The 17091-nt window shown below is 58.5% G+C and overlaps 1 protein-coding gene across 2 annotated transcripts; it reads left to right on the top strand.

The window, feature by feature from the left end:
* Positions 1-425: 425 nt before the first annotated feature.
* Positions 426-17042, top strand: GPR108 (G protein-coupled receptor 108). Of its 2 annotated transcripts, none has more exons than XM_039515030.1 (18): positions 426-579; positions 2825-2944; positions 4397-4447; positions 5014-5123; positions 5767-5879; positions 6456-6550; positions 6981-7052; positions 7695-7796; positions 8688-8821; positions 8966-9041; positions 9962-10035; positions 10622-10739; positions 11348-11478; positions 12121-12164; positions 12308-12357; positions 12485-12568; positions 13267-13400; positions 15071-17042. In XM_039515030.1, exons 1-18 carry the CDS (start codon positions 451-453, stop codon positions 15141-15143), a joined length of 1710 nt encoding a protein of 569 aa, XP_039370964.1. In that variant the 5' UTR covers positions 426-450; the 3' UTR covers positions 15144-17042. The 2 variants fall into 2 exon arrangements, with proteins under 2 accessions (XP_039370964.1, XP_039370965.1); XM_039515031.1 differs by having other exon boundaries at positions 5026-5123.
* The last annotated feature ends 49 nt before the right edge of the window (positions 17043-17091 follow it).

Here is a 17091-nt window from a genome sequence, read left to right on the forward strand (position 1 = left end):
AGCTGCTATACCCCGCCCAACAGGTGGCTGCAAAGTAAAGGTCCTAGAGCATCCTGGGAATTGTAGTTCCAGCCAATGATCTCCAGGAAGGGGAAGCCTCTATGGCTAGGCATCATGGGAAATATAGGGTTAGCCCCTTGGGCTGATGGGAAATGTAGTTTCCAGCGCTAGGCATCATAGGAAATGTAGTTCCAGCCCAAGGCAGCATGGGAAACGCTACCATTGGTGCGTTTCCCTGTCAACCTCAAGGCCTGTGGGCGGGGATAACTGACATCGCGCTCGTATGGGTTGACCTTCCCGGTAGGGGGCGGGTGCAATCGACGAGGTGGGCGATGATTCGCGGCGAGGCGGGGTCGCGGCGCGCCGATTGGCGGACGCGGAGGCAGGCGGCGGGGCGGAGGCTGAGTGGCCGGAACGGGACGAGGTGGGGCGGCCAGCCGGTGCCCAGGGATGTTCGGCCGGAGTCGGGGGCGGCCCGGGGCCTCGGGGGCGCTGGGGCGGCTCCTCCCGCCGCTGCTGCTGCTGCTGCTGCTGCTGCTCGGCGGCGCCGCGGGCCGGATCCACCGCCTGGTGCTGACGGTGAGCGCGGCCTGGGGAAAGCGGACCGGACCCTCCCCCTCCCCAGGGACCGGACCGGACCGGACCCTCCCCGCTCCCCCTCCCGGGACCGGGACCGGACCGGACCGGACCCTTCCGCTCCCCCTCCCGGGACCGGATCGGACCGGCCCCGTCCCCCTCCCCCGCCCCGGGACCGGACCGGACCCTTCCCGCTCCCCCTCCCCGGGACCGGCTCGGACCGGACCCGTCCCCCTCCCCGGGACCGGACCGGACCCTTCCCCGCTCCCCCGCCCCGGGACCGGACCGGACCCTCCCCCTGCCCGGGATGGGAGCGGACCGGACCCTCCTCCCTCCCCCGGGACCGGATCGGACCCTCCCGCTCCCCCTCCCGGGACCGGATCGGACCCTCCCCGCTCCCCCTCCCGGGACCGGATCGGACCGGACCCTCCCAGGACCGGATCGGACCCTCCCGCTCCCCTCCCGGGACCGCACCGGACCCCTCCCCTGCCCAGGGATCGGACCGGACCGGACCCTCCCCGCTCCCCTCCCCTCCCCTGCCCAGGGACCGGACCGGACCCTGCCCCGGGTACCGGCACCGACCCCTCCCACCTCCTGTGGAAGGACTGACCCCCCCCCCCCATGAGGCTAACTCCTGAGCTGGGAATCCCCTCCCCTGGGACAGGACTGGACCCCCCTCGGGTGGGGGATCATAATCCCAGGATGGGACTTCCTGACCCTGCCTCAGTTACTCCTTCCCCATCATCCACCTGGGCCCTTCCACATCATCACCGCTCCCTCCCCCCCACAACTGTCCCCTCTGCCACTCCGTCCCGTGGCGCCTGGCCCTGACCAGCTCCTCCCTTGGGGACCCCTAACGCAGCAGTTCCTGGACTTCCAGCGGTGGGTGAGAGGGGGGGCCTGGGTAGCTGGGGGACCTTATGTGGACAAGGCCATTGGTGTTTCGGGGATCACCAGATGAGGCCTGGGGGAAGTCCGGAGCAGATCTGAGTTTGCATGGTGTTGAAACAATGTCACATGAAGTCATAACAGGCTGATTGTCCAACGCCTGGGCTGTGGTTACGTGTGCGGGCAGCCCAACGTTTCTGGGGTGTGGAAGCCCAGATAAGGAACAGGGGGTTGGCCCCTCAGGCATGGGCAGCTGAGAAGGGGGTCAGCCAGGTTTTCCAAGCTTTCTGTTTTATTTCAGTATGTGGATGATGTTTATCTAGCAACTGAAACGCAAATAACGTGTATTAGCTGGGACACTAGATAACAGAATTAAATGATCAAATGAACTCATTGGCTACATGGGGGGTTGCTTTCTTTCCACATCTGCTGGATGAAGACACTGTCCTGATCTCACCTCATTCCCCCCGGCTGCCCCCCATTCTACTCACCCAACTCCCCCCCCCCACCCATCCCCCAAACCTGTTCTTCTCCCTCCACTGCTCCCTCTCCTCTCACACATCCCAGTCTGATCTGGGGGCAGGAGATCTATTATTTTCATTACAAACAGACCAGAGCTCATGTGTGCTCAGAGGGGGTGCTGATGTCTGGGGTTTGATTTGCTCCCTTAACAGAGATCGGCGCTGGCTAGGAAGCTTGGATCCAGGTGTGAGCTTCCCTACGGGCTGGGAGGAGTGCTCAGTTCTCAGGCTTTGATTTAGGCAGCGTCACAGCTGACTCCCTTCTCCGGGAGAAAAACATGGCTCAGATCCTGGGCTCAGTCCCGCTCTGAGCCTGTCCGGGGCTGAGCAATGAACTCGTCTTCTTTAAGCAACTGTGTCAACGGGAGCAGCCCATCACTGCAGTTTGTGGGCTGGGTTAGATTTAGAGCAGTCCCATCCCTATGGGTCGCCACGTCCCAGGTGACCCTGTGTGACGAAATGGCGCTTGGCTGATGCAGACACGTGAGCTGGATCCAAAAACCGTTAATCTCGCTCCTGCTTCAGCCTCTGCTCACCCTGCGCCTCGGGAGTCACTTCCTCTTCTGAAGGGGAAGCAATTCTGATGCCTCTGCAGCTTGCGAGGTGAGATAAATCTGGCCAGCCAAGGGTGGAAGAGGCGTGCTGGGCCCCACTCATCTCTCTGGCTGGCTGCACCAGCCTGACTGAAAAGGCCAGCTCGAGGCTTGGCCCCCTGGCTGGAGGCTGCTGCGTGGGGCTGGCCCTTGTTTCCCATTCAGGGGAGTGGCGTGTTTTGCTGCTGTTGCTAGCCAGCCTAATAGGCTTGGTCGTGTGATGGCTTCCTGCCTCGTCTATTTCAGGGCGAGAAAAGGGCTGACATCCATTTGAACACCTTCGGCTTCTACGCGAATGGCTCCCTGGAGGTGAACGTGAGCCGGCTGCATCTCGGCCTTGTCAGCGCCAAGCAGGACAAGCCTTGGGTAAACGCCGTGGCTCTTCTCAGAAGGACTCAGTCACGTAATAGTTCGTGGTGCATGCCAGGGAGCGACCACCCTCCACCCCTCTGTGATTCCCAAGGGGACTGTGGGTGTGAATGGTACCGTGCCAGGGTGCTTCACACCTGCGGGGCGCTCCTGCAGTGAATCTAGCATTCTCACCAATGGGAGCAGAGATGGCTGAGTTGAGCTAAACTTCAGGTCTGAGACACCTGCTGTCCTGGGTTCAAATCAGGCAGAGGAAGAATGGCCCAGGTCCCTAGCCTACAACTGGGAGATCAGTTCTATGCTCTGCCACCGACTTCCTGTGTGACCTTGGGCAAGTCACTTAGATGGAGAATAGAGGCCCAGAGAGATACTTAAGGGGGGGGGAAAAAGACGTTAACAGCACTGGGAAAGTTAAATACATGAAATATTGTGAGGTTGTGTGTGTGTGGGGGGCTCGTTTAAGTACCTAAGGCAGATCAGATCCCTGGCTCTGGCCTATACCCTCAGCTAGGCCAGCTGGGGGAGGGTTTTGTGTGTGGATGGGAGGGGGGGTAGAGGCAACCACCCGAATAAGAGCCCGAGTTAACTCTGTGACTGCGGTGGAGACATACCCTAGACCAGTGGTCCCCAGCCTTTTTGTGGCCAGTAGCACATTCATGTTTTCAGAAGAGTGGCGGGCGCCAACAATTTTTCAAGGCTTATTTTGTATTTGTACATTAAATAATACGAAAAACATCATATTTAATGTTACATAATATATGAATCTAGAGAGAAGCTGCGAGGACAGAGAGCACCGGCACCTGCAGCCTCAGAGTTCTCTGTCCCCGGCAGGCATGGAGCCGCGGCTTCTCTCCGGCTTAAGCCACGGCCCTGCGCCTACCTGGGACTGAGAACACCGGCGCCCGCAGCCTGCAGCCCCGGAGTTCTCTGTCCCCAGCAGGCGCAGGGCCGCGGCTTGTCTTCCCTGCTGGGCACTAGGCGGGTGCACATAAATGCCCTGGCGGGTGCCATGGCACCCACAGGCACCACGTTGGGGACCGCAGGTAGAAGCAGCCAGCAGGGCCCCCGCTCCAAGGGTCTGTCCATAAAATCTGTAATGCATTAGGGGCTGGATGGGTCCCTTAATTTGGTGGGTTTCAGTGTTCCAAGGGGTGGGTGGGTCTTAACACGTTTTTTGAGGTTGGTCAAATAACTTATGGACAGCCCCCAACACTCAGTCCATTTGGTAAGAAATCCAAGTAGCCGGATACCTTCGGGCCTCCTGGAGCTGATCAGCGAGCTGGCCTGGAGGGCCGTAACTGTATCATGGGGCATCTTCATGCCTTGTATGGGAGACACTGTGGCTGGCTGCCCCACCTGAGCCTTCCCCATCTGCCGAAGGCTCAGGGATCTGCCTCTTGCTGGTGGAGAAGGGCTTGGTTATAACAGATGAATCCTTTTTCTTTCCAGGTCGGCTTCAGCTTGTCCAGGACGAGGATTCGCGAGGCCCTCTCCTACCCAGTGAGTTGCCATTCTCTGTGTGCGCACGAACTGGTCAGAGTTTGTTTGGGAAGCGCTGGTGTTCTGGCGGGGGACTGTTTTCGGGGGGCAATGGGTGATGTGTTTCTCTTGAGTGACCCCTTCTGGCCGATGCCCTGAGCACTGCTGACTGGCTTCACCGCATGGAACCCAGACGGGTTCGCTAGGGCTAGGCTGTTGCAAAGGAATCCGGAAGGGGGAATGTCCCGAATCTGCCATCGGTTACCTCTGGGAGCCAATAGAAAGACTGGCATTAGGGGAAGTGAATGTGAATCAGTCCCTTGGAGAGGCAGCAGGGCCTAGTGGGTAGCGCTTTGGACTAGACGTTGATAGGACCTCAGTTCTATTCCCAGCTGTGCCACTGACCTATTGAGTGTCACATCCCCTCCCTCCCTGTGTCTCGGCTATTTAGAGTGTAAGCTCTCTGAGGCAGGGACTGTCAATACTATGTACAGCATCTGACGCAGCAGGGCCATGATTTGGGGCCTAGTGTAAATCCTGATGGTGGTAATTAAGAGAGTTTGTACACGTGTTTTTTGTCTGATCTGACGGGGGGCCAGTTTTCCTCTCTGCAGGGAAAGGAATCTCATAACTGCACCTTGGAACAAACCGGAGCGGAGTCACGAATCCTCTTCCTCATTGACGTCAAACAGAAAAAGCAAGTGAAATTCTGTCTGTGCTTATATATATTTCATTGGACTCCTCATCTGGCCTCCCGCTAAATTGACTGGAGCCATTAATGGCAAATTAGCCTAGTACCTGGACTCTTCCGGGTCCAGGGATCAGAGCAGCCCCTAGCAAATATGCAGACAGCTCATGTTGTCACCAGCACTGCCTGCAACCACCCCTGATATCAGGTGGTATGTGAGAACCGTGTGAGAGATGACTGGGATTAGAGAGGGAATAAATAAGATGAGATAACGGTGTATAAATTAATGAGTGAATGGTAGACAGAAGATCAGTCAGGTGCTCCTATGTATCCGCGTGTAACAGGAGGTTACACAGTGAAATGGAAAAGGCAGCAAACAAATCAAACTGTTACTTTTACTCTGAGCACTACATCCTCCCAGCCCTCTCCCAGCTGGGAGTAGAACCCAGGAGTCCTGGCTGCCAGTTATAACCACACATTCCTCTCTGAGACCTAGGAACAGAACCCAGGAGTCCTGGCCCCCAGCGACCAACTAAACAATCCTTTGCATAACTGATCCCACCCCCTCTCCACGTCCCTTCTGACTCTTGGAGGCGAACCCATCTCCGTTGCGTCACGCCCCCCGTACTGACGCTCGGTTCTGTCCTTTCAGGGTCCAAGTGCGGCAGCTCGGAGAGCAGAAGAAGCTGCAGATTTATTCCGGTCTGCTCCCCGAGGTGCAGAATGGGGGCTCGGATAGCAAGGACCAGGCTGCTGCCAATAAAGGTGAGGGAGACTGGACGCAGCTTAGACACCCAGGTCTTGCTGTCTCCTATTTGCCTGGAGTGAAGCAGCCTTCTCCATGCTGCTTAAGAAGGGGCTAGTTTTCTCCCTAACGAGAGCGCTGCAGTTAATTGCTTAACACGGCAGGTGCATCTGATCCCGCTAGGATTGCCCCATGCTCTCAGTATGTAATTCGGTGTGCTTCTGGGGTACCTTTGTTCCAAGGCTCTCAAAGCGCTAGGGGGAACATGGCCAGATTACAGATGTAGAGGGACCCCGCTGCTTGAAATGCAGCCATCCCGGGGGTGGAATGTGGCAGCTATTTAATAGCCACCCAGCGCTGGCACTCATGTTTAGGACAGGATGTTGAGGCTGCCTCTTTCCAAGGAGGCAGGTCATCGTTGTTCTATCTCAGCCACGGCTGCGATGGAGGCCCTGTCGTGTTGGGTGTTGTTTTTTGGGGGATGCAAGGGCCTGAAAGGAGGTGGGGCGGGGGGGGCTCCCAGCCTGAGCCTCGCTAGCAGGAGCTGGAGTTAATGGCATCTAGTCCATGACGCAGGGGTGTGTTCGTTCTTTCAGGCACAGAAGGACAGCAGAAAGCGCCTGGCAAAGAACCTAGTAAAGCGCCTGATGCGGACGACTCCCAGAAGAAGACAGCGGCCGAAGGCAAACAGGTAAATACCCTTCAGGGACTGAGCCGAGGGCAGTTCCCAGGCAGCTGCACCAGGTCACCAGGCTTCCGCCAACCCAGCCAGCGGCTGCCGCCTCCTGATTCCAGCGCCGTCCTCTCTGCAGAGCCCAGGGTGCCAACTGCCCGTTGTGGGGCAGAGGCTGGGGAGAGGGGTAGACTTCAGAGGGCTTTGGGGAGCCAGTGGCTGGATGGGAAGTGGGCAGCGATAGAGTCCTGGTCGTTGCTCACGCCAGCATGACAGGCAGCCCTGGCCCCCGGACCAGCAGCTGGGAACTGTAGCACGGCTGAGCCACGTAAGCCAGGATCTGGGTGATTCCCCGGGCAGAGCAAGCCCTGCTCGTTCCTCCTCTCCCACGTGTGGCAGGCGACTCCAGCTCTGTGTGCATTGGTCCTTACTGGCCTTTCTCGTGCAGCAGGATTCCAGCCACGGAGGGGAAAATCTGTTCCTAGATCTAGACAGCGTGAACGACTCCTACAACTTCAGCGTAAGTGTCGCCCGGCTGGATGGAGGAAGGGCCTTCCTGCAACAAGCCAACAGCTCGTGTTCTTCCCCGTGTCGTCGTCCCGTTTCCCCCCCGCCAGGCAAACCTGTGGGCCCATCTGGCCTGGCATTCCCCACCCCCATCAGACCTGTGGGCCCATGTGGCCTGGCATCTCCCCACCCTCACTTCCAAGGCAGGTCAGCCTGTCCCGACTATCCTGGTATCTCTGCTTCCCTGTAGCCTGTTCCCCTCCCCTCCCGGCCACATCAGATCAAATAAGTGGCCTGGTCCAATGGCATCCCGCCTCCTGCTGTGTGGGGCGAGGCCATTGGTCGGCCTAGTCTGGTATCCCTACCTCCTTGCTCAATGGGCCCTGGACCCAGCTGGCCTGTCCTGGCCAATGAGGGCTGCACACTGCTCCTTAGAACCGCTGCTGGGTTGACTTGCTCCCCGCTTTTCCAGGGCCAGAATGGGCTGCAGCCCAGGGAGGGAGGGGCAGAGCCCCTGGAGTCTTAACGTGTCAGTAATGGGAACTCCACTAAGCAGGGGGGTATCCTCAGCCTGTCTCCTGCAACGAGTCAGCCTGGATAGCTCCGATCAGAGCCCTGACTGGTAACTCGGGTCTCCCGGGGTCTCTCCCTGCAGTTCCACGTCGTGATCGGCTCAGAGGCGGAAGGGCTGTACAACCTCAACTTTCACAATTGCCACAACAGAGCCCCGGCAAACCAGATGCCGTACGACATCACCGTGAGTGTGCAGGCGGGAGACGGTCATCCCCCCTCCCTCCAGCAGAGGCAGCAGAGTTCTAATCCTCTGGTACAGACTTCCCCTCTCCGCCTCCGGGTGGATTAGAAAGCAGAGTAAAGCACTGGTCTGGGACTCAGGAGACCTGGGTCCTATTCCCTGAGTGAGCCACTCTCCCCCCCCCCCCCGGTGCCTCAGTTTCCCCATCTGTAAAATGGAGATAATGATACTGACCTCCTCTGCGAAGTGCTTTGAGCTAGATATTTGTATTGCTGTAGTGCCTAGGAGCCCCCGTCATGGCCCAGGACCCTCCTGTGCTTGGCGCTGCACAGACACAGACTGCCAGTCCCTGCCCCAAAGACCTGGCAACCTAAGTAGAGGCCCAGGTGCTCAGATACCCTACACAGAGCCCCAAATGCTTGTCATGCTGCCATAGACTGGATGAATGGGTTACGAGGGATCCTTACCGGGCTGTGGTCTACAAGTGTCTGGGATTCGAACCCAGGTCTTCAGTGTTCCAGTCCAGGGCTTTATCCACCAGGCACAGCTAGTCTAGAGCAAACTGTGGGCCCGCCACGCATCTCCAAAGCCACAGCACACGGGGGAGTTTGTCATACATCCTTGGTCTGTGTTTTTGTCCCAGTCCCATCAGCCTTCCTCTGCACCCCTGCCATGGCAGATCAGACCAGCGAGCCTCTCTAGCCTGGTAGATCATGTTGGATCAGCTCAGTGGTCCATCCAGTGTTCCCCCACCACTCCAGACCAACGCAAGGGGCCTCTCTAGCCCATTGCTTCCCTGCCACCCTGGATCAGATCTCCTGGCGGCCCTGTGCGGTGGGATGGTTTTTTCAGTCAGCATCTCCCCCAGCCACAGCTCCCGCTCTGCCTCTGCAGGTGATGATCCGAGAGAAGAACCCGGACGGGTACCTGTCGGCTGCTGAGATCCCCCTCATCAAACTCTATCTGGTCATGTCCGCTTGCTTCCTGGCCGCGGCCACCGTGTGGGTCTACTTCCTCTGCCAGCACAAGTGAGCCCCGCCCCTCTGATCGGCTGTGTCCACACCGCTTTCCCGGGGGCAGGCAGCCTTCCTGTCTCTTGTACCCCACCCTGCCCCCTTTCCACCCCCAGAACCGCCATGGACATCAGCCTGATTGCGTCTCTCTACCCGCAGGTTCAGCGTGTTCAAAATCCACTGGCTCATGGCTGCCTTAGCGTATACCAAGGCCCTTTCTCTCCTCTTTCACAGCGTAAGTAGCCAGCTGTGCCGATGCAGGGGGGCCCAGTGACAAAGGGCTTGAGAGACCTGGGCGCTAGCCATTGGCCTGCTGGCTGATCCGGGCCAGCTGCGCCTCCCTGCCTCAGTTTCCCCATCTATGAAATGGGAATGATGCTGCCAAGTGCTTTGAGATCCATAGATGAAAAGCGCTCTGAGCGAGGTGTTTGTAGTATGGTCGCTCTTAGGAGCCCCAGCCATGGACCAAAGCCCCATTGCGCTAGGTGCGGGACGCACACCGAAAGCCGGTAGAGCCTGGTGTTATTGGACAGTGGCCGTACCTGGGTTCACTGCAGTCGGGCTCCCACTGACCCCCGTGAGCCTCGTCCTCAGCTTAGCGGGCGTGTCTCTGTCTAAGAGGTGAAATGTGCCCAGGGCCTGCTGGCTCGGGGTATTGGGTATGGCTGGGGAAGACGCTAGCCTGTAAGGTGTTAACCTGAAGCCAGCGCCCCTTGAAAAGCATCGGTGCAAACTGAGCATGCTGGACTGACTGGTCCTGGGGTCCGCTCTGTTCTCAGCGCGCTGGCAGGGACAGTGTCCCCCTCCCTCCCTACAAGCCTGTGTCACCCCTGCTAAGAATCTCTGACCCTTCTCAGGGAAGGGCAGATCTACCCCCAGGAAGACAATGGTGTCTCTGGCATGCGGGGCTGAGACCCGTCAAACTCATCTCATGCACTGGCTGCCCGACCGCCGTCTGGCGATGGCGGTTAGTTACCCTGCCGGGCAGGGCTGTTGGCACGGAGGTGAATGGCTCGGAGCCCCCCCGGCTTTGCCACCAGCTCCCGAACAAGCAGATGGCCTTTGGGTGGCTATGGTGGGCGTTCTCCCAGCCTGTCTAGCCGGAATCAGGAGGCTCCAGCTGAGACCCCGTTCTCTGTCCTCTCTCTCTCTCAGATCAACTACTATTTCATTAACACCGAGGGTCACCCGATCGAGAGCTTAGCCGTCATGTACTTTGTGACCCACCTGTAAGTGCAGAGCGTCTGGTTACGGGGCCTACGCGGAGGGAACATATTCTGTGATATTCTATAGCCCGGCATCACAGCTGGCTCCGGGATGGGGGTCCGGGGGGAGCTTGCAAGTATTGTAGTCCCAGTTTCTCCCACCAGGGGGCACTGGCTGGGGTGTGGTGCTTGTCACCGCTGGGGAGGTCTCGCTACTACAGTCCTCCCAGCAGAGGAGGCGCCCTGGAGCGTGTCGTAGGACATTGATTGCATGGAGCTGATAATTGCAGGGGATGGTGTAGGAGGGCTGGCTGTGGGCGGAGCTCTTAGCCACTCCAATCCCAGCCTCTCCCAGTAGGGGGCGCTGTATAGAGCGGGGCAGGAGCACTGGCTGTGGCGGAAGCTCCTGGATACTGCAGTTCCAACCTCTCCCAGCAGGGGGCACTGTGGGGAGCAGGGGCAGTTGCGCAGGGGAGGGAGAGTGTCCCAGTTTCTTCAGTCCCAGCACGTTGTGGCTCAGGAAATACACAGCCCCTCCATGGCTCGCCCTGGGCCAGCCCTGCCTCCCAGAACAGGGTGCCCGCCTGAGTTGCCTCTGGGTGCCTTGCAGGCTGAAGGGTGCCCTGCTCTTCATCACCATCGCGCTGATCGGGACAGGCTGGGCCTTCATCAAGTACATCCTGTCGGACAAAGAGAAGAAGCTCTTCGTGATCGTCATCCCCCTGCAGGTGAGGGGCGCGACGGCTGCGGGGAGCTGGCTACGCAGCGGCCAATTCTGCGGTTGGCCGCCTCCTTGCCATTCTGCCTTCAAAGTCAGAGCGGTGCTGGGTGGGGACGTTGGGCTGGAGTGGGGCCGCTGGATCCGGTTCTGTCCGGGCTCCTTTCAGACTCCCGGCGCTGAAAGCGAATGATTCGGGGAAGCGATTCCCTTGGTGAAGCACCATCAGCTCATGGATGGAGCCCTGGGCAGGACCTTGGGAGACGTGGGATCTGCTTCCCACTCTGCCCCTTGTCAGCTGGCTGACTTCGGCCAAGTTGCTTCCCCCTGCCCATCCGTGCCTCAGTTTACCCATGTGCGAGATGGGGATGATGGTCCTGTCCTTCCTTGCGGAAGCGTTTGGAGATCTCCAGATGAAAAGTGCTAAATAAGAGCCAGGAGGTAGCGCCCTGCTCTCCTCTGGCCTCCGGGCAATGTCCTGCACCGGGCAACGCGCATCTTGGCAAGCGGGGGGAAGATGCAGGGCACACGCTGGGGTGGCAGGTGTTTGGGCAGCGACGGTTAGTGCCCGCCCGGGGCTGTGAAGTCCCTTCACCACCCGCCTTTCCCATTGCGCAGGTGCTGGCAAACATCGCTTACATTATCATTGAGTCCTCGGAGGAGGGCAGCAGTGACTACGCCTCCTGGAAGCAGATCCTTTTCCTGGTGGACCTGCTCTGCTGCGGGGCCATCCTCTTCCCCGTGGTGTGGTAAGAGCCGGGCCCGCCTTGGGTTGGGAACCCGCCAGGTCTCGCAAGCTGAGCTGGGTCAGTGCTTGGATGGGAGATGGAGGAAAACTGCAGGGTGGGGGTGTCAGTAGGGGGCACTCTCCCAAGGCAGCGGTGACCCCGATGCTGCTGTATTGCAGGATGGGGGATTAGTAGGGGGTGATCTCCCCTCAGAATCAGCGCTGACCCCATGGTGCTATGGGGGACCGTCACGGATGCATGCGTAGAAGATGCTGGAGAAACCCAGGGTGGTATAAATTATAAAGGGAAGTCTGTCTCTCTGGGGTCATGGTGGTGCCAGTCACTCCCCCCCATGGGAAGTGTCCGGTGCAGAGGGGTGTCCTGGATGTGCACACTAACCTGGGGGGCTGACACAGTGCTGGGGATCGATGGGACCATTGAAGGCTTCATGGGGTGGGGCAGGGGGTGCGAATCTTCCCACAATCCCATGGGAGTCATTGCTTTGGCTTGGCCATGTCCCCACGGCGGTGATCTTTGCATCCTGCCCCTGTGGGCCATGGGCCCAGCGGGCTTGTCTGCTCCGGGCCAGTGGAGTTGCCCCTGGGAAACGCGGCTCCAGAGCCGAGGGCGGGAACTGCTGAGCGTCTTTTTGTCCGTCCGCAGGTCCATCCGCCACCTTCAGGAGGCCTCCAGCACAGATGGCAAAGGTGAGTCCATCTCGGCTTCCTCCCGAGAAGCTCAGCTGCTCCCCCCACCCCCTCGCTCTGAGGGGGCTCTGTCCCCCTCCGTCCCCCTGATCTGGAACCTGCTCCCAGCACTGTGACACAAACTCCCCTTGTTTTATTTCCAGCTGCCACAAACCTGGCGAAACTGAAGCTTTTCAGACATTACTACGTCATGGTAGGTGCCCCCGGCCCTGGCTCCTCTCTCAGGGATGCTGGCAGCGCCAGCGCTGTCTGCGTGATGGGACCGGGACCCTGCCCGCGGCCTCAGTCACTGTCTCTCTCTCTCTCCCCCCCTCTTCCAGGTGGTGTGTTACATTTACTTCTCCCGCGTCATTGCCATCCTGCTCAAATTCACCGTCCCCTTCCAGTGGCAGTGGCTCTACGAGGTGAGGAGGAGGGGAGGGGAGCAGGATTCCTGGGTTCTATTCCTAGCAGTGTCACTGATCCACTGTAAGATCCTTATTGGCAAGACGGGGGACATCTCCCTCCCTCCCTCTCAGTTGGGCTCTGGACGTGAGTGGTGGTAAAGTGCTTTGAGAGCCATCAGTGAGGCGCTGTATTGTATAGGCCAGGTTTTCTTGCCTCTGGACTGGAAGTGGCGACTGGGGATCTGCAATGCTTTGCTTACCCGGCAGCCCACCCAGCTGGGACTGTGAGATGGTGCTAAGTAGACATCTGCTGGGCCACTACTTGGCTAGGAGACCACCAGGGAGAACCCAGCTGCTTTGAGAAATGCTGTTAGCAGTGGGACTCTTCCCGCTGGCCACTGCAGCAGGCTGGTGCTAGGGGGCGCTGTGCTGCACTCGGTCAGATTTCATGTAAATCCAAGAGTCTGAGATAGCTGCAGCCATTTCAACAGCCTCCCTTTCCCAGGTCAGTTTCCTGCCCAAATTCCAGGGTAGGCAATACACATTCAGGCCTCGTTTTTTCTTTATCACTCATTATGTGATTCTTCCCTTCCCGTCCTAAACTGTTGCTGTGCGCTGTTATGTCCCACCCCAGAGCCTGCTGCATTTCAGCAGCAGCTGCACTGATCTTGGATTCCGCTCGCTAGGCCTGAGGACCCTTCTTTCCTTCCTTGCAGCTCCTGGTCGAAGTATCCACCTTGGTTTTCTTCATCCTGACGGGATACAAGTTCCGCCCGGCTTCGAACAACCCTTATCTACAGCTGCCCCAAGATGATGAGGAGGAGGAGGAGGAACTGCAGATGAATCAGGTGTAAGCAGCTGGATCTCTGGGTGGGGCTGAGAAGAGGGAAGTCAGGCTCATTCCCAGTGGTACTGGGGCTGGGGAAACTCGCCCGCCTTGTCTCTCGAACATCCTGGGACCACCAGGGCTACAACCAGTTTGCCTGCATAGAATAGCTATTTGGGTCTGAGTTATTCTGGGTCAGTTTTTCCCCCCTGTGTGTGAACCTGATGAGTAAGCTTGGCAGAATTCGATGTTTATGGTTTTGATGGATAATAGCAATGTTTGTTTTAAAGTATTTTCCTCTCATTTTTATCATCTTTAAATGTTCACAAGGAAAATTGAGGAGGGGCAGACAATCATTAGCTAATGATGTGGCCGTTGAAATTGACATTAAAGTTTTAAACGCCAGTCAGCAACGTCCCATGGCAAAATGTACCGAGTAAATAGCCTTCGATCAAAGTCTGAGGTCTTGAGCTGCATTTTTCTTACTTTGCCTCTCAGTTATCGATGGAAATATTTGTGTGTGGGGAGATGTCGGGTGAAATCCACCTTCGACGTTTACCAGTAAAAAATCGAATCCTTCCAAGCTCCCCTGTGGAGGTCAGACTAGATCAGTGGTTTTCAGACGTTTTTTCCTGGTGATCCAGTTGAAGAAAATCGTCAATGTGCGCGACCCAGTGGAGCTGGGGATGAGGGGTTTGGGGTGTAGGAGGGGGCCCAGGGCTGGGGCAGAGGGTTGGGGTTCTGGAGGGGGTCAGGGCGCTGGGCTGGGGCAGAGGATTGGGGTGTGGGGGTGAGGGCTGTGGGGTGGAGCTCAGAATGAGGGGTTTGGGGTGCACGAGGGGGCTCCAGGTTTGGGGGGGCTCAGGGCTGGGGCAGGAGGTTGGGGTGCAGGAGGAGATCAGGGCTCTGGGCTGGGGGTGCAGGCTCTTGGGTGGGGCCAGGGATGAGGGAGTTGGGGTACAGGAAGGGGCTCTGGGTTTCGGGGGGGGGTCAGGGTTGGGGGGGATTGGGTCACAGGGTTGGGGCACAGGCTTACCTCTGGGGGCTTCCGGTCAGCAGCACAGCCAGGGTGCAGGAGCAGACTTCCCGCCTGTCCTGACACCGTGGACCGCGCTGCGCCCCAGAAGTAGGTCTGGCTCCTAGGCGGAGGCACGCAAGCAGCTCCCCCCCCCCCCCTGACACCGCTCCCACCCTGACTCTCATTGGCCGGGAACCAGCCAATGGGAGTGCAGAGCTTGTGTTTGGGGCATGGACAGCGCACGGAGCCCTGTGGCCTCCCTGCCTACGAGCCGGACCTGTTGCTGGCCACCTCCGGGGCGCAGCGTGGTGTCAGAACAGGTAGGGACTACTCGTTTTTACTGGCCGGCCGCCAGGGTCCCTGGCAGCTGAGCAAGGCGACCCAGTGCCTTGTATTCCATGATCCGAACTTTGAAAACCACTCGACTAGCTCATGAGGGTCCCTTCTGACCTTAAAGTCCCAGTCATCTAGCTCCTGCTCCACAGTGCAAGGTCCAGGCGCTAGGTGTAGCGGGTGTTACTGCTTTCCATAAGGGAGGGCGAATCTTAGCAACCTGCCATGATACCCCTGCCGTTCCAGGAGCTGCAGGGACCCTTGCTTGGGCTGTAGAGGAAGCAGCCAGATCTGATCCATCCCATCAGAGTCTGGGGTCATGTGTCTCGCTTTCTCTCTGCAGGGTCACAGAAGCCGGCGTCCATGAGGGTCTCTCCAAGCTGAAGAAGAGCAGGGCCGCCCGCGAGGCGGTGTGAGGCCTGTCCACCCAGACTGTCGCTAGCGCCCGGACCGTGGGGAGGCCGCCGGGTCCAAGCCTGCGGCCCGGCCGAAGATTCCCAAGCAGGACAGAGAAAGCTGGGGTTTTGTGTTGAATTCCTGCCTCTCTGCTCCCCTGCCCCACCTTGTGGCAGTGCTAAGAACTGCATGGCCCTGTGCAATTCCAGCAGCTGTTCCCAGAACCAGGCCTGTTCTCCGGACTGCAGGAAGTTCAGACGAACTCTGGATGGCTGAGGGCTGCTGTCTCTTGTACGGGGCGGGGGGTGGGGACTTTGGCCCTTCTCCTTCAAGAGTGATCTCCAGACCCAATTCATGCATCCCTGCTGCTGGCTTAGATACATCCTCCACCAGCAGCCCCCACCCTCACCGTCTCTCCTACCCCCTTCTCCTTCACTCCATGACTAGCTGGGGCCGACCAGGTGGAGCTGGTGTTAAGCACCAACATCTGGCTGGGGTCAAGGAGGTCCTGTACCACTGGGGTGAGGCGATAGATCATTCCCGGGTAGAGGAGAAATAAGTCGCAATCTTCAGCTGAGACTAAGAGCTCACCAGCCCGAGGGTTGCTGGTGGTGCTGAGCAACAGGCCAGGATCTAGACAACATCTGAGCAGTGACGCTTGGCTCACGCTCATCTGGATCTCGGTGGCACCCCGAAAGGTGTGGTACCCTTGAGCTGCGGGCCATGGCTTTCACTCTAGCAGTAGTGGTGCCTCCTTCCTGGGGGAAGCAGTTTTTCAGGGGCACGTTGCCCCTGGCTTCTTGCTAGACCCTGTCGGGTGGTGGGTTCAGGTGTGATTCTAGCACTAATTGGGACCTCAAGGCTTGCGTCTTGGTTGCACTCGCCTCACGCGTCTGTCTGCTCTGCTGATCTCCCCAGGAGCTGGCTTCGTTCCTGCTCAGAGCCCGGCGCTAGATCCTGCAGGCTCAGCTCCTGCCCTTGGTTAACTGCGCAGCTCTGTGGAAACTGGGGTTCAGCCTTTAAAGGGAGCGAGCTGGGGCTGATGGAAGAGAGAACCCGGCTTAATTTTGCTCCCTGTGAGCTGGGGCAACCAACCTGCTCCTCCAGTGGAACAAGCCTCTTTAACCCTAGACACAGGGTAGGTGGGACCCGCTGTATCCCTGCTGCGGTCGGCTCAGCACCCCTGGAACAGCAGGCTCGGAGCTGCTATGCACCAGTCTAAAGGCAGGGGCAGGCGCTAACATTGCGAGGCCAGGAATGATTTTTGGGACCAGGCCCCTGCTTGTGACACGGGCGGAGTTCAGGCCGGGGTAGAACAGCCAGTGTCCCGATCTTAAATGCATTTATATGACCTGCCCAGTGGCTGCGATGTGGGGGAGGGGACCTCCCCACAAGGGAGATCCTACTGCCGGGATGGGGGTGGGTGACACCACCCTCTCTCTGGCTGCCTCTGTTACTCTACCGAATAACTCTGCCCTGGGTTGTGATGCCCTTGTAAGTGGGGGCTCAACAACCCCCCCCCCCCCACCAACTTATTGATTTAAATTCCTCATTATTACTGGGAATGGTGATTATCACACTCTTAAGCCTGGGTGGATCCCCCATTGTCTCAGCAGGGTTGGGTCAGCATACCCACGGTGAAAGGAGTTCCTTGGCTTCATTGTAACTTGCTGCACTGCCTGGCACGGGAGGTCTCCGGCTTTGTCTTAGGGGGGTGGGTGGGCTCTGTGCATTCCACGCTCGTGTATAAATGGCCCTTTCCGTATCTTGGCTCTGGCTTGTCATTCATTTGGGTAAAACAGCTGCTGTGGGACTGCGGCTTTTTGAGCATGGAGCGTGCGACGGTGGCCTGAGCAGAGCGTTGTGACTTGATCCGTAGTATCCAGTTATGATCTAGGCTCTAGGGTGGAAGGACCTGAGCCTGATCCATCAGCCCTGGTGCCTGCGTGGGCAGCAGGGGTGAAGGCT

Source organism: Mauremys reevesii, linkage group 25 (genome assembly GCF_016161935.1).
Source record: "Mauremys reevesii isolate NIE-2019 linkage group 25, ASM1616193v1, whole genome shotgun sequence".
Taxonomy (NCBI): domain Eukaryota; kingdom Metazoa; phylum Chordata; order Testudines; family Geoemydidae; genus Mauremys; species Mauremys reevesii.